This window comes from Euprymna scolopes, chromosome 1 (assembly GCF_053919585.1).
Source record: "Euprymna scolopes isolate OS-2025 chromosome 1, ASM5391958v1, whole genome shotgun sequence".
NCBI lineage: Eukaryota > Metazoa > Mollusca > Cephalopoda > Sepiida > Sepiolidae > Euprymna > Euprymna scolopes.
In genome coordinates, this window is record NC_136482.1 from 68,741,518 (window position 1) to 68,765,835 (window position 24,318).

The window sequence follows — 24,318 nt, forward strand, 5'->3', positions numbered from 1 at the left end:
AGACATTAGTGTGTGTGTGTGTGTGAGAGAGAGAGAGAGAGAGAGAGAGAGACGAGTCATGTGTAGTTGCTACGGTATTTCAGTTTTTACCTGTCTTTCTCGTCAAAACTTCATTTATAATAGAAATTATATATATGTTTGTCGTGCAGTCTCATCCGGAGGGCCTCAGCGAGGAGTGTAAAAGAGCGAGAACAGGGCTGACCCTCGGTCAAGCAGCTGACAGAGTGAGGCAGCGACGGCTGATAAGATTTTTGAAGTGAAATTTTAAAAGAGCGAAAAAAAAAAAAAAAAGCTGATGATGGAATTAGGAGGAGGAGGCGGAGTCACTTACAACCCAGACATGGCTCCGACAAGATCTTTTATCAGGCACGGCCGCCCTTCGTCGGATACTATTAGAAAAGTGGCCGTTACTATGCATGGAAGACCTGCACAATTTATAGAATTGGATCAGGTAAGTTGTCCTTTTTATATAGAGTGGCCTTGTTTTTATAGCCATTTATTGTATAAAATAAAGCATGACTGTGTGTCAAACGATGTAATCTTCGTTTCTGTTTAAAGTTAGTGCGCGCTCTCTCTTTTACCCCTCTCTCACTATTGGTTTACAACTATTTTCCCCCTCTCTCTCTATCTCTATTGTACTCCCCTTCAATTAATGTTTAGAGCATTAAATGAAAAAAAAAAGTTATTGTAATGGCGGATGTATGAGATTAAACAAATCTGAGTATATTTTTCTGCATGAAAATACGTATAGTTCTGAACACTTTCTGTTGATCTTGATCAAATGTCATGTTTGCTGTTATGATGGCGTAAATTACGCGTTTTGTTCTCGTATTCATTTAAACAAAACAAAGCACTTTTCAAAAGTAAAAATGTCAGCTTAGTTTTGAATACAAGTTATTTCTCTCATTTTAGTCAACAGCTCTTCATTGTCAACTCATATATTAGTTGTTTAAACTATGTTTATAATAAATACTGAAATGTCATTTAAATACTATTTTTAAGTTGGGTGTGAATTTATTCTTTTCCGTAATATTATCCCTATTTTACTCTGAAAAGTTTTTCGCCGAGTAAAATTGTTTTCACAATGAACCTATTATTCCGTGAATTGAAACAATTTTATTCGTGTCTCAAACCGCGAAATAAATACAATTTACTATTAGAATAAAAAATGCCACCAAAGCGATCATAATCAATTAGTCCTTTTACTATGAATTTCATTTCCGCAACCAATTTTTGACGTTCACCACAACAGTGTTGTGGCACAACACAGCATCCCATGATGAAAAGAGAAAAACATGAACTAAAAACATTTCGTTCGCAGGTTTATATTTTACAGAAATGTTATATAATTTTTTTCGCCTTTCTTTCCCAGATAGACTAAAATGATCACATGTGTTATTGTGATCAGAAATCAAAACATTAATTCGATTGTCGACTACTGTCTGTGTAAAATAAAGATAACCGATTTAAATGTCTCCCGGATTCTTGTGGTAAACGTTATTTATTGGCGACATCGGTTATTTTAAAATGAAATACATCTGGGAAATTAGTCGAAAACAATTTATGTTTATGTACTTAGGTTATCGTGCTAAATTCAAGTTTCAAGTTTCTTTTAATTATTAAATTGGGTACTCCATGCACTTATTGATCCGTGCTGAAATAATAACGTTATTATTTAAAAAGCCATTCTTAACATGGCGAGGGGAGGGTGTTGTGTACCTATTCTGTACTTTAACCTTACAATTGAATAATAATAATAAAAAAAAAACATATAATAAAACTTTAATTAAACTTGGAAATACGATTTAAAAAATAACCCGGATCAGTAAGTGCATTAGCACCTTAAATTGTTAGGGTGGAAGTATAGAATAGTTACAAAACACCCTCCCCTCCATATGTTAAGAATGGCTTTCAAAATAATAACGTTAATATTTCAGCAGTGTAACATAAATGCATAAGTACCCATGTTAAGTACCCATGTTGTTTATTTATAAGAAGTATCGGACCTCACAAAAATAATTATGGAACTTACAATATTTATAACATTTATTGAATATGTTTCGCTTAAATACATCACAAATGTGTCAGTAAATCATTCGATTGCCTAAAGAAATGAAGTTTTGGTCTTTGCTTTCTAATGACTTTCTAGCTAAATGTAATATTAACAAATATTTTGCTGCCCAACTTCCGACCAAGGTTGTCCGACCCTGTAAATCTGCACCCCATCACAGTAATCCCTTACGCTTGAGTGGCAATATACAGTGGGGATGAACAAAAATTTATATAAGAGCTGTAGTAATCTTTTCTGTCTTTAATTAGTGAATAAAAATCACTAGGCAATTTAAAATTTGCCTCCTTTTGAGCAACTAAGTTTCACCACATTAAAAATCTATCTTATGTTTAAGTATGTCATGGCTTGGAGGCAATAGTTCGGGTCTAGTGAAGATAAGAAATTCTGGCGCTTCTACAGAATTGGGACGAGATTTTGTAGTCGATAAATGGAGTTTTCAGATAAAAAAAACAATGGTTTCAACTGATTTTTTTTTTGTCAATTCTGATACGTTTCAGTGATAGCTTCAAAATTATGCAGTCGAAATTACCAGTGAATATTATTTAATTATTAAACACAACAACTTTAATCGTGTAAACAGATGAAAAATTGCCGCCATCTTGTTTAAATCAAAACGGACAATTACCTCCCTTTTGAACTATTCTGTGTCTTACGATCGTTTACATCAAATTCTACTTTTTATTTTCTTTAATTAGAAATTTTTTGATATTCATCTTAAAAATACGAGGAATACGTAGATACCATTGTTTTCATGTGAAATTCAGTTTTACGATTTGCGAAATTTCGTGTGTAGAAGCGCCGAAATTCTTGGCTTATACCAACGGCCACCGAGATATAGTAGTCGTGCCGGGTGCCCCGTTCTTCTACCATATTATGTAGATAAAATTTATTTTTATGCAAAAATTAAAAATACTATTAAAAACTAGCTCCAAATAAATAACTACAAAATTAAAATGTTACTTTGTTCAAGTTGTCGTCATTATTGCAACTCTGAATAGGAGGGGTGGGGAGCGACTATAAACATTTAGAAACTTTCTATTGGGAAAACTATTCAATTATAACTTTTGTCATCGTAAAAACCCAGTGACTGCTTTTTATTGGATCCGGTTTCAGCCAGAAGAATTTTGAAGAGGAAGAATATTAAAATATTCGGTTGGGAAAAAAGGTCGCCTAATTCTTATGTATTGTCTTTTTTTTTTTTTTTAAACCACGATTAAAGCATTATTATCGAAAACTATATAAAAAGTGATTTATTTTTTATATAACAAACGGAAGGGTATTATTTCATTGTTGTTATTATAATACCCGGTCTTACTAAAAATGTACGTCTACTTTATGTCCGTCTAATTGCTGCTGCTCCTGATGATTATGAAGCAACTTCTTTAAAGCCACTTCCGGTTTTTGACAGTGGAAATTATCATGTGCTATTTAAAAACAATATATATATATATATATATATATATATATATATATATATATATTATCTTTGTTAAAAAAATACAATAATGTGATCTTTTCCTAAGAATTTGTAAGTGATCTTTTCCTAAGAATTTGTAAAATACAATAACAGATCTGCATAAAATAAAATTAGAATTATATTTAGTAATTTACACTAGTTTTGGGGATTCAAAAACAAAAAAAGAATCGAGTTTTCGACCATTCGAATGCTGTTTGTTTTGTTTTTGCGTTAAACATTTTTGTAAAAAAATGCTTTATTTATTTATTTTTTATTTTCAGAATTAGGGAAATATTTTAAAAAATAATAATAAAATACGAGTCAAAAGTAAAAAGGAAAACACTCTGACCTACAAAAATGCCCGGACGGTCCCATCGACATTTCCAAGTACGGGCGCCTCGGGTGACTAGCAGTTATCGAAGTATTCTAAAACGGTTTTTAGTCATATGTAAAACATATAGAAAAAGCAACAAAAGCGTAATGGAAGATTAGGTGACTACTGACTCGGTGTGAGCAAATAAAACGCTATTGTTTCAGTTGTTTTTTGTTTGTTTTTTTTTTTTTCAGTTTTGTGTTCGTTTTTAGTATTACATTATAATACTTATAAAAATATATCACTTTATGAAATATTTATTTATATTTGTCAAGATTGACTTGAGATGTCCACAAGATAGCGACTGTGAACGAATGTAAAAAATGAAAATGGAACGGAACGCACATTTAAGTGAAACGAGATTATCGCGTCAATAATAATAAGCGTGTATTAATTTTTAACTAATCAATACTTCTTATGAATATTTTGAAAAAAAAAGACACAGTAGTGTTTACTTTTGTTTTTGTTTTTTTGTTGTTGTTTTCTTAGGGGTTTTGGGGTCGCTCTGTTGTTGTCGTTGTAAATTTACCGTTTGCATGGTATTAACCCCTGAACGCTTGGACTACGCACGAGCGCGCGGTAGCATACACAAATTTACATTGGTCGTCGCTCGTCCGCAAGTACTTTTCCTAATATTAATGCGTGCGTGTTGTTTTCACTGGTCGCCATGTGTTGTTTTTGCGCGTGCGGAAACAACACATGGCGACCAGTAAAAACAACACGCAAATACACTGGATAATAAAAGCATTAATATCAGGAAAAGTACTTGTCATCACTTTAAAGAAAAGTGTGGAGGTTGACCTAATGTAAATTCGTTTATGCGCTCGCGCGTTGTCCCAGGCTTTAGGTGTTAATACCATGCAAACAGTAATTTTGCGACGGGCTTGAATATCAGATTCGTTGTCAGCGACCCCAAAACCTCCTTAAAAAACAATTGTTTTTGGTTGGAGCTATTATGGTATTAAACGACATATTTACCTTTTCTTTTGGTTGTTGTTTATTTTTTCGACTAGTCTAAGTTTTACGTAACAATTTAATAAAGAAAACATACAGAAAAATGAAATGAAATAACATAGAAATATTTGTTTTTTATTTTTCTTTTACTTTGGAAAATTCAACTTCACTAGTTTCGCATAAATATTTAATCAACAAAAAAATACGGTAAAAATTAAATTTCATGTTAAATCTCTGCATAATTACCAAAATAAAACAATAAAGTAAAAAAAGTAAAAATTTTTTTTTTTTTCGAAATAGAACTTAATCAACAGTCGAGTTTTTTATTTTTATTTTTATTTTTTTTGTAACAATTTTGTTTTTAAATACTGGAAATCTGCATGAAATAAAAATAGAATCGTTTTTTTTTTTTTTTTTTTTTTTTTTTTTTTTTTTGTAATTCTTATGCCCAAAACAATAAGCAATCGCTTTCGCGTCGGCATTCACCTGTAGGCGACTAATAGATAATCCCTTTTATCATTTTTCTAAAACTTTAATCACAATATTATAATGTTAGATAATCGAAACTGTCCCTTAAATTTGAAGAAAACTATTTGTTTATTTTTACGCTAGTTTAATTTTTAATAGTAGATCCCCCACCTCAAAAACAAACAACCCCCCCCCCCAAAAAAAAACAAAACAAAAAACAAGCAGTGTTCATCAAGTTGCTTCATTCTACAAGATTCTCGGGCAAAAATATTGCGTTCAAATCTATACGTACATAGCAAGCATTACGGACATAGCTAGCAATCTATACGTACATAGCTAGCAATCTGTACGTACATAGATTGCTAGCTATGTACGTATAGATTGCTAGCTATGTACGTATAGATTGCTTGCTATGTCCGTATAGATTGCTTGCTATGTCCGTATAGATTGCTTGCTATGTCCGTATAGATTTGAACGCAATATTTCTGCCCAAGAATTTTGCAGAATAAAGCAACTTGATGAACACTGCTTGTTTGTTGTTGTTTTTTTAGAGGTGGGGGATCTACTATTAAAAATTAAACTAGCGTAAAAATAAACAAATAGTTTTCTTCAATTTTCAGAGACAGTTTCGGTTACCTAACATTATAATATTGTGATAAAAGTTTCAGAAAAACATGAAAAGGGATTATCTAGCTGTTAGTCGCCTAGGGCGTCCCTACAGGTCAATGCTGACGCGGCAACAATTGCTTATTGTTTTGGGCATAAGAATTAAAAAAAAAAAAAACTGATTCTATTTTTTATTTTATGCAGATTTACAGTATTTAAAAAAAAAATTGTTAAAAAAAAAAAAAAAAAAAAAAAAAAAACTCCACTGCTGATAAAATTCTATTTGGAAAAAAAAAAAAAAAAAAAAAAAACGAAAACAAAAGGATTTTTTTTTTTTTAATTTTTTCTACATAGGCATAACCACTTATCAAGGCCCAGAGACCACTCCGGCAATAAGGGGTAAGAGTGTACAGCAATTAATTGGAGAATGTAGTAATCGTCAGTAATGGAAATTCGGTAAATTTGTTAACAAGTGGAATGGCTCATCAGAAACTTGTTTACGTTGGACTTGGAGACAACCATATTGTAGTCAACTGGAAAGCAAGAAAACGGAAGACGATTCCACAGGCATGCAATTCTAAGAAAGAAGCTTTGTTCATGGAATCTACGTTTAGGTTTAGGCACAAATAAAGAGTGGGGGGGGGGAATTATTGATAGTGTTTTCAGCTAGACGAGTGTTTCTTGTGAAAGTTTGGCGAGGGGGACCATAGATTGAAGCTCAGTCGAACACTTTTCATGAAAATAACGATACATCAGAAACAAACTTGCAACATCTCTTCTGTGAGATAGAGGTTACAGTGAAGAGAAAAGGACATCTCCCACGAGGCCATGAAGTCTATTTTGAACTCTATCAAGGCAGGACAAGCCCTTTCTAGCAGCTCCTGTGGCAACAGTACTCCATCCTTGAACGTATCTGGCTCTTATATAGATAGAGAATTGCATCAGCAGTGAGATATCTACTGGATCGATAGAAGGATCCCACCATTTTTTCAGCAGCCTTAGCAACAGATTTGATGTACAAGTTCCATTTAAGATCAGGAGTAAAGGTCAAGCCCAGAAGATTGTCAAAACTTGAGGCCTCCCCAAGACGAGAGCCATTCATTTTAATTGATACCAGATGTGGATCAGAACGTTGATGATGTAAAGATAGAAGCTTGCTTTTAGATGCATTAAAAGTAACCAGCCACTCCTTTCCCCATTGTACAACGTGATCAAGATCAGAAGAGAGAAAATTGGAGAGAACTTTGTCGTTTACTGTATTAGATGTGCTACCATAGATGGTAGTGTTATCAGCAAAAATGTCTATGATGTGATTTGTAAGATCATTAATGTAGATCAGGAAAAGAGTTGGGCCAAGGATGGACCCCTGAGGGACTCCAGCATTAATACTGTGAGCTTCTGATTTTTGCGCATCAACTACTACTCTTATGAACCTATCAGAGAGAAATGATTTAATAATTGAGAAGACTATAAGAGAAGTTTTTACTTTTTTTATTTCATTGTTTTCTTTCGGTAATTATGCAGAGATTTAACATGAAATTTAATTTTTATTGTATTTTTTGTTTATTAAATCGTCATGCGAAAGTACAGACTAGTTGAATTAAAAAAAAAAATAAATGGAAAAATAAAAAACAAATATTTCTATGTTATTTCATTTCATTTTTTTTTTAATGTTTTCTTTATTAAATTGTTACGTAAAACTTAGACTAGTCGAAAAAATAAACACCAACCAAAAGAAAAGGTAAATATGTCGTTTAATACCATAATAGCTCCAACCAAAAACAATTGTTTTTTTAAGGAGGTTTTGGGACCGCTGACAACGAATCTGATATTCAAGCCCGTCGCAAAATTACTGTTTGCATGAATGCATGGTATTAACACCTAAAGCCTGGGACAACGCGCGAGCGCATAAACGAATTTACATTAGGTCAACCTCCACACTTTTCTTTAAAGTGATGACAAGTACTTTTCCTGATATTAATGCGTTTATTATCCAGTGTATTTCACTGGTCGCCATGTGTTGTTTTCGCGCACGCAAAAACAACACATGGCGACCAGTGAAAACAACACGCACGCATTAATATTAGGAAAAGTACTTGTTGACGAGCGACGACCAATGTAAATTTGTGTATGCTACCGCGCGCTCGTGCGTAGTCCAAGCGTTCAGGGGTTAATACCATGCAAACGGTAAATTTACAACGGGGTTGAATATCAGACTCGTTGTTAGTGACCCCAAAACCCCTAAGAAAACAAATTTTATTTACCAAAAAAACAAAACAAAACAAAACAAAAAAACAAACAAAAGTAAACACTACTACTCAACTGTGTCTTTTTTTTTTTAACATATTCATAACAAGTATTGATTAGTTAAAAATTAATACAGTAATACACGCTTATTATTATTATTATTATCATTATTATTGACGCGATAATCTCGTTTCACTTAAATGTGCGTTCCGTTCCATTTTCATTTTTTACATTCGTTCAATCGTTCGTTCACAGTCGCTATCTTGTGGACATTTCAAGTCAACCTTGCCAAATATAAATAAATATTTCATAAAGTGATATATTTTTGTAAGTATTATGATATAATACTAAAAACGAACACAAAACAGTGAAAAAAAACAAAACAAAAAAACAACAACAACTGAAACAATAGCGTTTTATTTGCTCACACCGAGTCAGTAGTCACCTAATCTTCCATTACGCTTTTTTTTTCTTTTCCTATATGTTTTACATATGACTAAAAACCGTTTTAGAATACTTCGATAACTGCTAGTCGCCCGAGGCGCCCGTACTTGGAAATGTCGATGGGACCGTCCGGGCATTTTTGTAGGCCAGAGTGTTTTCCTTTTTACTTTTGACTCGTATTTTATTATTATTTTTTAAAATATTTCCCTAATTCTGAAAATAAAAAAATAAATAAAAAAAGCATTTTTTTACAAAAAATGTTTAACGCAAAAACAAAACAAACAGCATGCGAATGGTCGAAAACTCGATTCTTTTTTTGTTTTTTAATCCTCCAAAACTAGTGTAAATTACTAAATATAATTCTAATTTTATTTTATGCAGATCTGTTATTGTATTTTACAAATTCTTAGGAAAAGATCACTTGTCCGAACATTATTGTATTTTTTTAACAAAGATAATATATATATATATATATATATATATATATATATATATATATATATATATATATATATATATATATATTGTTTTTAAATAGCACACGATAATTTCCACTGTCAAAAACCGGAAGTGGCTTTAAAGAAGTTGCTTCATAATCATCAGGAGCAGCAGCAATTAGACGGACATAAAGTAGACGTACATTTTTAGTACGACCCTTATAATACCTTCCTTGTAAAATGTTTTGAATTTAGCCGGTCTCATGGCGTCATTACCGTCATCTTTTCTTTTAACATAAACACCAGAAATTTCGGTTACACAGAGGAAGGAAAAAGTGGCCCAACAAAAAAACAAAACAAAAACAAATATATAGCAAATAAATGTTACCAAAGGCAAGATAAGTTAAATGTTACCGTAATATTTACTAGGCAGGTTTCTTCTATCAGTATTTAATTTTTTTTTCATTCTTAAGTCATTGTCGAGACTTCAAAAACCTAAGACATTTCGCGGCCATTTTTTCTTGTTTTCGCGTAACGGTCGACACTACTTGCTTTTCCGACCGAATAAACATTTAATGTAAATAAAAACACTAAAATCTTATCCAGCTAGCTAGAAAATTATCTGATCTTGTTTTAGGTATCATTTATTTGTTTTTGTTACCACTTTTTCGTACTTTTGTGTATTGTATAACAAACCAGAAATTTCTGTTACACTGGTTATAAAGTCACTGTCCATTTTACACTGAAAGTATGACGGTGAAGTGACCCCCGCCGGCCCCGCCCCTTAGTGCATGAAAATAGATGTTTTGGTGCTTTTTTAAAATTAAACCTATTTTTTTAAAACAGAAGTACAGAAAAATGTTTAAAACACTTTATGATATACACAGAACGTCGATGTCATATTCCAAAAACAACGTAAAAGTGATCGTCGTTTTCTGCATTTTAAAAACTGAAGAAAATAGAAAAGATGGCAAAAAATAAATCCAGGCAGCGGCAGCATCTATTCTAAGTATGTGCTAATTACTAAAATTTGAAACTTATCAATCTTTGTAAAACACACAAATAAATTTTATATTTTGTCAATTATAAATTGTTCTCTATCGAGTTCTTTGATTTGCCCTCCCATTCCCTAAAATTCACAGCTGACTTTTCCTACTTTTTGATTTTGTTGGATATTCGTTGTTTTTGTCGTCAACGGGTAATGGCGATAATACTAGATTATCTCCCCTTATCAATTTTACCCTGAACTTCACATTCGACTCGCATTCAAAATGTGATAAATACAAAATCAGATTATTTCTATTTCAGTCACTTTAATTAATGAGTGATATAAGTTTCAGCATTACTCCAAAACAGTTTAAAAAAATTAAATCATGTGTAAGTAAAAGAGATTTTAGTTGGTGGGATCCTTCTATCAATCCAATAGATGATGCGATTCTCTACCTATATAAGGGCCAGGTATGTCCAAGGATGGAGTATTGGAGTACTGTTGCCACATCTGGGCAGGAGCTGCTAGAAAGACCTTATCTTGTCTTGACAGAGTTTAAAATAGACTTCGTAGCCTAGTAGAGGATGCTCTTTTCTCTTCACTGCAACCTCTTTCTCACAGAAGAGATGTTGCGAGCATGTTTCTGCTTTATCGTTATTTTCATGGCAAATGCTCGTTTGAGCTCTAATCTATGGTACCTCCTTGCCAAATTTTCATGAGAAATACTTGTGTAGCTGAAAACACTATCAATAATTTCCCCCACTCTTTATCTGTGCCTAAACCTAAAGTAGATTCCATGAACAAAGTTTCTTTCTTAGAACTGCACACCCGTGGAACTCTCTTCTGTTTGCCTGCTTTCCAGCTGACTACAATATGGTCGTCTTCAAGTCCAACATTAACAAGTTCTTGATGAGTCGTTCCTCTAAATAATCCAATTTACCAAATTTCCACTACTAACGATTACTACGATATTATCCCATTGACTACTGTACACTCTTTAACTCTTATCCTCGAGTTGCCTCTCTGCCTTGATACTCCTATATAAAACAAAAACAAAAAAAAAAAAACTAAAAACAAACGAGGCTAAGGCTCACAATTCAAGAATTATTGCATTCTTAATTTGTTTATAAAATTTTTTCAGGTATAGTTTTCATTTATACACAGAAGAAACTTGTTATGACCATTGTTTTTAGTGTTGATTTGAGGATGCACCAGCATAGAATAAAAATAATGTAGTTTTTTTTTTTTTAAGTTAATGTCTCTCGGAAAGAACTGCTGGAGTAGATGCTGTTGCTGCAGACAAGATGGGAAACAGCTACTAGTTGCAGTGCATAGGAACAGAGAAATGATGATAGTATTGGAATGTCGCCAACCAGATTGGATTGTCGCACTGTCAGATTATCACTGTGTACAATGATTATATTTGAAATGTAGCAAAGATTATTAGTTTGATACTTGGGACAGAGCTACTGGAACTAGAATGAGAGTTGCTACTCCTGACTTTCATTGCTGGGAACAACTGCTGTTTATATTGCATGTAAAATGAAACTTACTGCTGCTGATTATTGTTGCTGGCTCTGTAAACTTATACTATTAGTCATTGTCATAATCAGCCGTGACACTGCAGCAAAGTCCAAAAGTGACCATTAAGTGGTAAAATGCACCCCTTTTTTTACAGCTTTGACTGGTCAGTTCCAAGAAAGACATGTGCAGCGAGATGAAAGTGTTTTTATCTCTATCACATGTGCTGAGTCTGTTGAAATATCAACATCCGTGTTTTTTACAAGGAGTATCAAGTTGTAAACAGTGGACATGACAAATGTCAGTATGTTTTTTTTTTCTAATCAGTGGCTTTTCCAAAGAGTGTTTATATTTGGTTTAAAACAACACATGAGTCATAATATTCAACCTCTTTGACTTATAAACTCTGGAACAGTATCAGCAATAATAAAAAATAAACAACAAAACATCATTAGAGAAACGATTTCTAAAATATTCAATATTTATTGGTTCAAATACATAATACTGAGTGGTCAATTCTATTAAAATACTCAATCTCAATTGGTTGCCTATACTGGGCTTCAATTAGTGAGAAAGTCGCCCCAGAACTTGAGAATCGGACATATCAGTTGGACTCAACTTGCCACACCAACTTATAACAAGTCACAATAGTTTTATCAACTGCTACACAAACTAATTGTAGACATTTGGCCATCACGGCAAATAGCACGACACAGTCATGAACTACAAAATATAGCAACAGCTTATACAAAATCTTATGAATTTACTCACCACACTCATACAGATAAAACAACACTTTTTTCATCTAAACTAGACATTGAAGGGCCACAGGAGTCAGTTTGTGTTGTCATAAGGGCCACACTTGAACTAGCATCAGTCAACATTTGGATATTTCTTAAATAAAAAAATATATCAATGTTCTGGATCCTTACTCTTGGCATAAGAAATGTTTCAAAGATATGAGTTCTTAACTTTTTTGTTAAAATCCACGTTTTTTTTTTGTTTTTTTTTTCAGACACTAAAAAAATTTGATTTCTGCTGCATCATTAAAGCCTTCTTATGTTTCTGAATTTTTGAGATGAGGATTGATAATTTGGATTAGTCAGACTACTATTCTCATCATGAGTGTTATTCGCACAACGTTTTGGCTTATGTAATCTCCAACCATCTTCAGGTGTATCTTGTTGAACTTGGGAATCTTTCTGTCAAATTTGGAAATCTGCATAGAATTTCAAACGGAACTCTTTATTTGATTCGAGTGGATAGCATGCTCTCGTTTTGTCAAGCAGCAGGATAGTCGTTGTGTGACCAATGTAACTATTTGTTTCAAGGTTATTATAGGAGTTCCTATTTACAATGCCTCCCCACAGGGCAGAGTTAGACGCCAGGGTCGTTTTTTAATGTGGAGAAAAGGAACAAAAATAAAAATTGTCTCAGTCGTGAAGGATTTCTCATCCACTGACAGAGAACAAGAAATGGAAGTGCAGCATCTGAAGAACAGATACTACACCGAGCAAATTAGGCACAAGGCCGATTTTTAAAGTGAGGAGTGAAGGGTAAATGGGGACCAACTCCCCGGGGAGTAGGGGAGCTGGATAGTGACAATTGGTATGAAGGGTTGCCCCTACATTGACCAAGGTCTTATATGTGGAGTTGCCCCCACATATGGACTTTGCTTGCAGTATCTGCCGGAACAGATGGTATTTATTTGCTCCCCCACCGAGCAAATTAGGCACAAGGCCAATTTTTAATGTGAGGAGTGAAGGGAGGGGGAAGGGAAAAAGGGGACCAGCTCCCGAGAGGTGGGAAATGGGAGCTGGTTAAAGGTCAGGCATGTGGGGTTGCCCCCACATCTGGTCTTTGCTAGTCATAGCTAGTCATAGCTTGCAGTATCTGCCGGAACAGATGGTATTTATTTGCTCCCCCACCGAGCAAATTAGGCACAAGGCCAATTTTTAATGTGAGGAGTGAAGGGAGGGGGAAGGGAAAAAGGGGACCAGCTCCCGAGAGGTGGGAAATGGGAGCTGGTTAAAGGTCAGGCATGTGGGGTTGCCCCCACATCTGGTCTTTGCTAGTCATAGCTTGCAGTATCTGCCGGAACAGATGGTATTTATTTGCTCCCCCACCGAGCAAATTAGGCACAAGGCCGATTTTTAATGTGAGGAGTGAAGGGAGGGGGAAGGGAAAAAGGGGAACAGCTCCCGAGAGGTGGGAAATGGGAGCTGGTTAAAGGTCAGGCATGTGGGGTTGCCCCCACATCTGGTCTTTGCTAGTCATAGCTAGTCATAGCTAGTCATAGCTTGCAGCATCTGCCGGAACAGATGGTATTTATTTGCTCCCCCACCGAGCAAATTAGGCACAAGGCCGATTTTTAATGTGAGGAGTGAAGGGGAAATGGGGACCAACTCCCCGGGGAGTAGGGGAGCTGGATAGTGACAATTGGTATGAAGGGTTGCCCCTACATTGACCAAGGTCTTATATGTGGGGTCGCCCCCACATATGGTCTTTGCTTGCAGTATCTGCCGGAACAGATGGTATTTATTTGCTCCCCCACCGAGCAAATTAGGCACAAGGCCGATTTTTAATGTGAGGAGTGAAGGGGAAATGGGGACCAACTCCCCGGGGAGTAGGGGAGCTGGATAGTGACAATTGGTATGAAGGGTTGCCCCTACATTGACCAAGGTCTTATATGTGAGGTTGCCCACACATATGGTCTTTGCTTGCAGTATCTGCCGGAACAGATGGTATTTATTTGCTCCCACACCGAGCAAATTAGGCACAAGGCCAATTTTTAATGTGAGGAGTGAAGGGAGGAGGAAGGGAAAAAGGGGACCAGCTCCCGAGAGGTGGAAAATGGGAGCTGGTTAAAGGTCAGGCATGTGGGGTTGCCCCCACATCTGGTCTTTGCTAGTCATAGCTTGCAGTATCTGCCGGAACAGATACTACACTTTGAGATATTAAATCTTTTATTCATGTTAAAAAAAATACAGAAAAAAAATCAACGATGAACAAAAAACTTAGGCACATGGCCAACTCAAAAGGGGGGATTTTGGGGGTCGTTGGTCATCCTTGTCACTCCAGAACTAAACAAAGTCAAAAGTTTCTCCCAGCTAGTATCTTCTTTCACCATAATACCGCATTCACCCTTTCATATTGGGGAACGTCCTAGTAACTCCCAATTTTTAAAACATTTTTTATTGACGTGTAAAAACAAAAAAGATAACAATAAAATGGTAACAATAATTCATTTGTGTCGAGGGAGGGGGAAGAAAAAACAAAAGGTGATCAGTAGGACCCTCCCAACCCCGTCTAGTTGATAGACTGCCTGTTCCACTAGGTTTGTAAAAGGAACCTCGCTTCTGCGGGTCAGTCTCCAGGTGGGGATGCCCTCTAGATGGGGGTGAATGGAGAAAAGAAAATTTTTGTGGGTAGGGGATGGAGGTTAGTTTGTATTTCTTTTTCTCCAAGATGGGTAAAATTTAGAGGAAGGGGTGAAAACAAAAATTGCAGGTAAGAGAGGATGGGGATCTTGGAGGCTTCCTAATCGGGGAGGGATGGAACACACACTCAGCTAGCTGAGAGACTACTTGTTTAATTTAACTTTACAGAACTGCGCGTTCCACACCTAGGCGGGGAACACGTATTCAAATTTGGCTCCTCTTCGTACACACAGACTTGCCACATGTATCCATCTTCTGTCAAATGCCGCGCGATGCAGCCTTCTTCTATCACATCTGATCTTCACCCGTAGTTGGTGTTTAAAGAACGCGATCAGATCTTGATCAGAAAAAGACAACACCCCCCGGCAACCTTGCAGACGCGACGTCCAAATCACCATTCTCGCCACGGCCAGGATCGTAACGTAGACCATTTGTCTTTCCCGGTCCCACGGCGGCCTCACGTTGTCCACAACATTGGATACAGTAATTGGGCGAGGATGCTCAGGATCGATGCGAGCCGTCACCCCACTGACATACGACCAGTACTGGTGGAGTTCGCGGCAATCGAAGAAAGCGTGATCCGTAGTTTCCACGGCCGTTGTCCCACAACGGGGACAATCTGGCGACTTCAGAAACCCAGAACTGCATTGTATGTTGTTGAGTGGAAGTGCATTTCGGGCCAATCGCCAGGTCAGAGAGAACTCCGAATTGTTCAGATGACTCGAACCTGGCGCCCAGCGGATCTCACTCTGCTGCCACCCCAAACGCGCGCATAGCGGGTCGTCAGCGGCCCCCTTCACTAGATCCCTGTGGAGTTCCCTACGGGTAGCAGTCACAAGGTCACTGGACCTTGGTAGTCGTTTTAGCGCGGCTCGGCACTCTTTCATGTAGGCAGATTCTCCCCGCGGCCTGCGACGGCTCTCGATGGAAGGGTCGAGAACGAGGTCGGGGAAGGCGGCAGTAACCACGGGGTGCCACGGTTGGTCCTCCTGCATATAGTGGCTCAGGAAGGCCAGCCTCTCAGCATCTTGATGACACTTCAAGTTCGGCATTCCCAAGCCTCCCTCACACGGACGTTGAATACAGACCTGTCTGCTCACCCAGTGTCTTCCTCTGTCCCAAAGGAGCGAGGACAAGAGTTCGACAAGAGCTTTTAGGTGTTGTGCAGGCAGGGGAAGTACGGCCAGTCGGTAAAGGATGAGAGGAAAGATGTAAGTGGCGCACGCCTCAGCTCTACCCTTTAAGGAAAGTTTCCTAGGAAGCCACGAATTGACTGCAGCCTCCACCTTTGACCGTACCTCCAACCAATTCTTGTCAAGCTGGAGACCCGGTCCGAACCACACGCCGAGGATCCGGACCGGGCCATCTGTCCAGCTGAAGGGCGCAGGGAGGTTTGCGTTGCCACTCCATGCGCCCAACCGCAGTCCTACCGACTTGTTGCGGTTTATCTTGGCCCCTGTAATTCTTTCGTACTGTGTGAGTGCCTCCGACACGACCTCAATGTCTCTGAAGCCCGACACGAAGATCGTGACATCATCGGCGAACGCGGATACCTTGGCAGCTGAGCCGCCAGGCAGAGCCATTCCGCGCAGGGCCGAATTTGCCTCCCCATGTCTCAGCTTGCGGAGAAGAGGCTCCAAAGCCAGGACATAAAGCAGGGGCGACAGTGGACAACCCTGACGAACCGACCGAGAGATAACAAAGGGTTTCGAGCGCTTTCCGTTCACTTGCACGACAGCCATGGGCTGTCGATACATTATGGAGATCCACTTGCAAAAGTCCGGTTTAAAACCGGCGGCCTCTAAGACAGATGCCAGGAAACGATGGTCGACCCTATCGAAAGCTTTGGACTGATCTAAGTTTATCAGCGCGGCTTCCGTGTCGTCATCTATTCCCCCCTCTAGGATCATGCGGATCAGGTACAAGTTGTTCTGAATCGATCTCCCCTTCACAGCGTAGTTCTGTTCCGGTTCAACCAACTCGTCGATAACAACCTGCAGCCGATTCGACAGGACCTTGGCCAAAATCTTCAACTCTGTGTTTAGCAGAGTTATGGGCCTGTAGTCGTCTAACTCTTCCCCTCCATGCCCGTCACCTTTCTTCAGCAATGTGATCACTCCCTTGGTCACCTGCCCTGGGATGGATCCCTGAGCAAACCAATGGTTGAACATATCCGTCAGAAGAGGCAGAAACATGGGCGACAGCCTCAAGTACAGTTCGTATGGCAGACCATCAAGTCCTGGCGATCTGTCACAGCTGACCTGCTTCAGCGCAGTAAAGACCTCCTGCTCCGTCACCTGGCCCTCGCAACTAGCCGCTCTAGCCGCCTCGAGGCGGGGAGAGTCGGCCAAATAGTCGCTAAACTCAAGGACCGGAAGATCGGGCTGCTGCGTAAAACGCTCCTCGAAATGTTCTCGAAACCCCTCGCAGATCTCCCGAGTCGATTCCAGGGTGCGTCCATTCGGATGTTTGATTTTTGCAATGTATTTGTCCGAGCCACGCCTAGAAACCTCACGGCGCACGTCTGCATCAGAATTGACTGCTTCGTTGCCTATCTTTCTAAGCCTAGCTCTAACTACTTGGCCTTCGTAACGCTCGCTAGTCTCGCGTAGAAGGTCCTGCTTAGCTAGTTCCTGACTAACCCTATCACCCTCCCCCGTAGCCTGGGCTAGTTTCTGCTCTAGCTTCTTCTTCGTCTTGGCCTTATCTAGTGCGAGGCGCTGGGCATACTTGACGGAGAAGCTTCTGATCTTGGCTTTGAGACCTAACCACCACTTACTCCCGGTAACCGCCCCCACTAGTGCCTTTTTAATCAATTCTCTTAACTGATCTTGGAAGTCTTGTATCTCCAGAAGGGAGGTGTTTAACTTCCAGTACCCCGCTAACTTAGGCCTATTTCCTAGCTTCAGCTGGGCCATAACTAATTTATGGTCCGTCTGGCCTAGCCAAGTGAACGTGGGACAAGATAAGAAGTCTACTTTGCCTCTCCTAACTAACATCCTGTCCAAATAGGTATTTGGATAGGAGGAAACACTATTGGTCCACGTCCACATCTCCCGCCCTGGATGCTCGAACCGAAACCTGTCGACCAGACCGCATCTAGCCATCAGATCAGCCAGGCTGGACTCGCACCTCTCCGATCCTCTAGCTCCGCCTCCTACCTTATCTATGTCGGGGTCTAAGATGGAATTCCAATCCCCCATTAGCACTACCCGCTTCCGACAATCTACAAACGCGTCAAGCTGACTGAAGAATGAGACCCTCTCACGAGCGGTGCTGGGCGCATGAACCGCAATCACCCGAAACACAGAATCTTTTACGGCAACATCGGCCACAACCAGGCTACCCACCGCATCTCTATGGACAACGTCGACCGTCGCCGACAGGGTACGTTTAACCAGCACGGAAACTCCCTTCCCCCGCGGGCTGCCATATGCTGAGAAAACCTCAAAGTCTCGGGCCAGCACCTGATAGTCCACAGAGGAAACGAAATGCGTCTCCTGAATCGCAGCAACATCCACTCCCAGGGACAAGAGGTCGTGCCGGAGGCGAGCCGCCCGGCCCGATGATCTCAAGCCCGTCGCATTCAGACTAGCCAAATTCAAAGCCATGGTACCTACCTTAAGGTGTGTTACACTCAGCTCCGAAGTCAGCCGGGGAAAGGACACCGACGTTGTGTGCAATGCTCAAGGTGGTCAGGTTTTTCATGTCCTGACCTTCTCTCACAATGCCGCCGACATCCAAAGGGTAAGTCAATTTAAGGGCCCTATAGAGTGACGGATGGACCAACACTGGGACCCTTCCCTTGCATTGTTTTGCGAGTTCCTCAAGGGAAGGGTCATTTTTCCTAATCAGTTCAATTCCCGGACCAGCCCCTTCAGCGGCTTCCAGCATTGTCCACACGTTGGTTTTGCAGGCCTCAGGAAGCCTGACGAAAGTTGTTAGCCGTGGGGCGTCCGGGAAATTAGAGGGGACATTAACGTCTTTTCCCCCTATCTGTTGGCAGTCCAGCAGAGGTTTTAAATTTTTTCTCTGCCGGTGAGGTACACCCATTGCCACAGACAGGGGGTCTACAGAACAAAGTTCCTCTCTCGTTTCGAGGGCGAGAGTCCCTGTTGGAGTGAGTCCGTAAGTGGGAGAATCTGAAGGGTCTCTTCCCCTCCCGGGTTCATTCTTTTCTTTCTGGGATGGCGGCTCAATTTGCATTGGTGTGGGGACGAGTGTCTGTGTGGTGTCTGGTGTTGGTGTTGGTGCGGTGTCTGGTGTTGGTGTGGTGTCTGGTGTTGGTGTTGGTGCGGTGTCTGGTGTTGGTGTTGGTGCAGTTTCTGGTGTTGGTGCAGTATCTGGTGTTGGTGCGGTGTCTGATGTTGGTGTTGGTGTTAGTGCGGTGTCTAGTGTTGGTGCAGTATGTGGTATGGGGGTGGAAGTGGGTTGTGTTGTTGTTAGAGGTGGTGTATGCTCACAGGGAGTGGGGGCTGCCTTTTCTTCCCCTTTCCTTTTCTTTTTTATTCTTTTGAATGAACCGGGGAGTGGTGAGGTTGAGTTCCTCTCCCTCTCACTAGCAGATTCATCCTCAGAGGAGCAGTGTTTTCTTCGCTTGATCCCTGTCTCAATTGGTGTGGGGACCGTTGGTTGTTGCTGCTCCTCTAATTGTTGTTTCTCCGGTTGGTGCTGTTGCTTTTCTGGTTGCTGCAGCCGTTTTTGTTGCTGCTGCTGCTGTTCTGGCTGTTGCTGCTGCTGCTGTTTTTGTTGTTGCCGCTGTTTTCGTGGCATTGGTTGTGGCATTGGCCGCGGCAGCTGATGTTGTTGCTGCGGCTGGTTCAACGGCTGGTTTGGCTGCTACTGCTGTGTCTGCTGCCATGGCTGTTGTGGAGGCTGTTGTGGAGGCTGCTGTTGTTGTTGCTGCCTCAGTTGTTGGGTTGGTTGTGGGACGGTGGCAGATGGGATTGTGGGCTTCCGTTTCCGCCTCATTACCGTTATCCATTCCTCCCCTTTGGCCTCCTGCACAGTTTTGGGTTTCCTCGGTGCTGGGGTTGGTGCTCCGGTTGCAGGAGTTGTGACAGCCTGTTTGGACACTGGTGCTGTCTCAGAGGTTGGGACCGCCTTTAGTGTCACTTGAGTAGGAGTTGACCTTTGAGGGCAGCTCTTGGCCATGTGACCCTGTTTTTGGCAGAACCAGCAGTGCGGACGACGCCCCTCCACTACTACTGTCATAGTTGCCTCCTTAAATGTCAGCTGTGCTGGTATCGCCTGGAAGCCTTCTTTCTTTAGCCTCATGGCCACAGTGTAGTTGCCCAAGTGCATGCCGGTTTTCGACCGCACTGGGGTTATTTTTTCCACCTCGCCGAACCGTGTGAAGAAGGATCCCAGGATTTCTGCTGATATTTGCATAGGTACATTGAATACCTGCACCCGGGTCCTTGTCCTGCCCTGGTATTCGGGCTTTAGTTTTATTCTCCCATAATTAATTTCCTGTAGGGAGAGTCTCTCCGCATCTTCCTTGGTGGGTAGGAGGATGTCCCACATGGCGTAGCTCCTCTGGTACAGGTATAATACCGGGATGTTTAGCTTGTGTAGGAGCCCTGCCATGTCTTCCTTTTTCATCCCTAGGAGGCGGTTTTCCGGCATATCCGAGATGATGAGGGAGAGCACTCTGTCTTCGATTGCCTCCCAAGCGCCTGGCACTGGTTTAATTTCTGCCCCCTCTATGTATTGTCTTTACTTGGTCAAGTACAAGTCTCTATACTCTTGAGGGGACAGTTGCTTCTCTACAGTCTTCCCCCATGCCGACCCTCTTGTTGGTGTTGGATCTTTGGTGAGGTTGGACTGTTTTTGCAGTTCCTTGGCGGAAGGGTTGCTATTTTGAGGGGCATTTCCCTTTCCGCTTTCCTTTGGGACCGACTCTCCCTGCTCTATACTTCTTCCAGGAAATACTTCCCTTTTTGGGGAGTCGGCCTCCTGGGGAGCATTGTCCTCTTTATTGTCCTTGGGAGCTTTTGCCCCTTTTGTTTTGGGGGGGTCTAGGCTGTATGCCCCCTCGTTTTCTTGATTTGCTCCCCTTTTGGGGCAGTAGCCCTCCTGGGGAGCACTGTCTCTCTTATCGTCCTTTGGGGCTACTGCCTCTTGATTTTTGTTGTCAGAGCGGGATGCCCTGTCCAACATTGTTTTTTCTCCCCTTTGTGGGGAGTCGCCCTCTTGGGGAGCACTGTCTCCCTTATCGTCCTTTGGGGCTACTGCCTCTTGATTTTTGTTGTCGGAACGGGATGCCCCGTCCAACATTGTTTTTCCTCCCCTTTGTGGGGAGTCGCCCTCTTGGGGAGCTGCTGGTGAGTTTTCTCCCTTCTGGGGGGCGTCCTTCGGTTTAGTGTCCGGGCGGTATGCCCCGTTGCTTTTTGCTTCCCCTGTTGGGGAGTCGTCCTCTTGGGGAGCAGTTTTTCTTGTGGTAGTCCCCTGGCTGGGGGTATCGCTATTGGTGGTCCCCGGGCTGGGGGTGTCCATTTTTGAAAAAAGCTCTCTCTTCCCTGTATAATTCACCAAAATGAGTGACGTGGAGTCGGCGTCCAAAGTGGGAGCCGACTTTGGCGCCAAAAAGAAGTGGCGCCAAAGGCGGCAAGAGGGGAGATAGAACTGAGAGAGGGAGTGGGAAGTTAGTGGAGGGAAGAGAGAAAGTGTTTCCGACCCTCCCTCGCGGGAAGGTCGTAAATTATCAGCTCGGATCCCCCCGTGAGGGGGGAGAGCAGAGAAAGACAGACCAAGTGGGGGTGCGGACAGAACGCTACCCAACAAGCTCGCCGGGCACGAGAATGTGTCGCCAGAACAACACTGCCTATCGCTGTGTATGTATCAGAGAACAGATACTACACTTTGAGATATTAAATCTTTTATTCATGTTAAAAAAATACAGAAAAAAAATCAACGATGAACAAAAAACTTAGGCACATGGCCAACTCAAAAGGGGGGATTTTGGGGGTCGTTGGTCATCCTTGTCACTCCAGAACTAAACAAAGTCAAAAGTTTCTCCCAGCTAGTATCTTCTTTCACCATAATACCGCATTCACCCTTTCATATTGGGGGACGTCCTAGTAACTCCCAATTTTTAAAACATTTTTTATTGACGTGTAAAAACAAAAAAGATAACAATAAAATGGTAACAATAATTCATTTGTGTCGAGGGAGGGGGAAGAAAAAACAAAAGGTGATTAGTAGGACCCTCCCAACCCCGTCTAGTTGATAGACTGCCCGTTCCACTAGGTTTGTAAAAGGAACCTCGCTTCTGCGGGTCAGTCTCTAGGTGGGGATGCCCTCTAGATGGGGGTGAATGGAGAAAAGAAAATTTTGTGGGTAAGGGATGGAGGTTAGTTTGTATTTCTTTTTCTCCAAGATGGGTAAAATTTAGAGGAAGGGGTGAAAACAAAAATTGCAGGTAAGAGGGGATGGGGATCTTGGAGGCTTCCTAATCGGGGAGGGATGGAACACACACTCAGCTAGCTGAGAGACTACTTGTTTAATTTAACTTTACAGAACTGCGCGTTCCACACCTAGGCGGGGAACACGTATTCAAATTTGGCTCCTCTTCGTACACACAGACTTGCCACATGTATCCATCTTCTGTCAAATGCCGCGCGATGCAGCCTTCTTCTATCACATCTGATCTTCACCCGTAGTTGGTGTTTAAAGAACGCGATCAGATCTTGATCAGAAAAAGACAACACCCCCCGGCAACCTTGCAGACGCGACGTCCAAATCACCATTCTCGCCACGGCCAGAATCGTAACGTAGACCATTTGTCTTTCCCGGTCCCACGGCGGCCTCACGTTGTCCACAACATTGGATACAGTAATTGGGCGAGGATGCTCAGGATCGATGCGAGCCGTCACCCCACTGACATACGACCAGTACTGGCGGAGTTCGCGGCAATCGAAGAAAGCGTGATCCGTAGTTTCCACAGCCGTTGTCCCACAACGGGGACAATCAGGCGACTCCAGAAACCCAGAACTGCATTGTATGTTGTTGAGTGGAAGTGCATTTCGGGCCAATCGCCAGGTCAGAGAGAACTCCGAATTGTTCAGATGACTCGAACCTGGCGCCCAGCTCCACGCTGGGCGGATCTCACTCTGCTGCCACCCCAAACGCGCGCATAGCGGGTCGTCAGCGGCCCCCTTCACTAGATCCCTGTGGAGTTCCCTACGGGTAGCAGTCACAAGGTCACTGGACCTTGGTAGTCGTTTTAGCGCGGCTCGGCACTCTTTCATGTAGGCAGATTCTCCCCGCGGCCTGCGACGGCTCTCGATGGAAGGGTCGAGAACGAGGTCGGGGAAGGCGGCAGTAACCACGGGGTGCCACAGTTGGTCCTCCTGCATATAGTGGCTCAGGAAGGCCAGCCTCTCAGCATCTCGATGACACTTCAAGTCCGGCATTCCCAAGCCTCCCTCACACGGACGTTGAATACAGACCTGTCTGCTCACCCAGTGTCTTCCTCTGTCCCAAAGGAGCGAGGACAAGAGTTCGACAAGAGCTTTTAGGTGTTGTGCAGGCAGGGGAAGTACGGCCAGTCGGTAAAGGATGAGAGGAAAGACGTAAGTGGCGCACGCCTCAGCTCTACCCTTTAAGGAAAGTTTCCTAGGAAGCCACGAATTGACTGCAGCCTCCACCTTTGACCGTACCTCCAACCAATTCTTGTCAAGCTGGAGACCCGGTCCGAACCACACGCCGAGGATCCGGACCGGGCCATCTGTCCAGCTGAAGGGCGCAGGGAGGTTTGCGTTGCCACTCCATGCGCCCAACTGCAGTCCTACCGACTTGTTGCGGTTTATCTTGGCCCCTGTAATTCTTTCGTACTGTGTGAGTGCCTCCGACACGACCTCAATGTCTCTGAAGCCCGACACGAAGATCGTGACATCATCGGCGAACGCGGATACCTTGGCAGCTGAGCCGCCAGGCAGAGCCATTCCGCGCAGGGCCGAATTTGCCTCCCCATGTCTCAGCTTGCGGAGAAGAGGCTCCAAAGCCAGGACATAAAGCAGGGGCGACAGCGGACAACCCTGACGAACCGACCGAGAGATAACAAAGGGTTTCGAGCGCTTTCCGTTCACTTGCACGACAGCCATGGGCTGTCGATACATTATGGAGATCCACTTGCAAAAGTCCGGTTTAAAACCGGCGGCCTCTAAGACAGATGCCAGGAAACGATGGTCGACCCTATCGAAAGCTTTGGACTGATCTAAGTTTATCAGCGCGGCTTCCGTGTCGTCATCTATTCCCCCCTCTAGGATCATGCGGATCAGGTGCAAGTTGTTCTGAATCGATCTCCCCT

The 24,318-nt window shown here is 41.7% G+C and overlaps 1 protein-coding gene across 1 annotated transcript in view; it reads left to right on the forward strand.

Annotated features, from left to right (window-relative positions):
- Positions 1–24,318, forward strand: part of LOC145302656 (engulfment and cell motility protein 1-like) — a 121,610-nt gene continuing 97,292 nt past the window's right edge. The window contains exon 1 of the mRNA XM_080144672.1: positions 1–451. Coding sequence (XP_080000798.1) covers positions 296–451 — 156 coding nt within the window. The 5' untranslated portion in view covers positions 1–295. The remainder of the gene's footprint in view (positions 452–24,318) is intronic.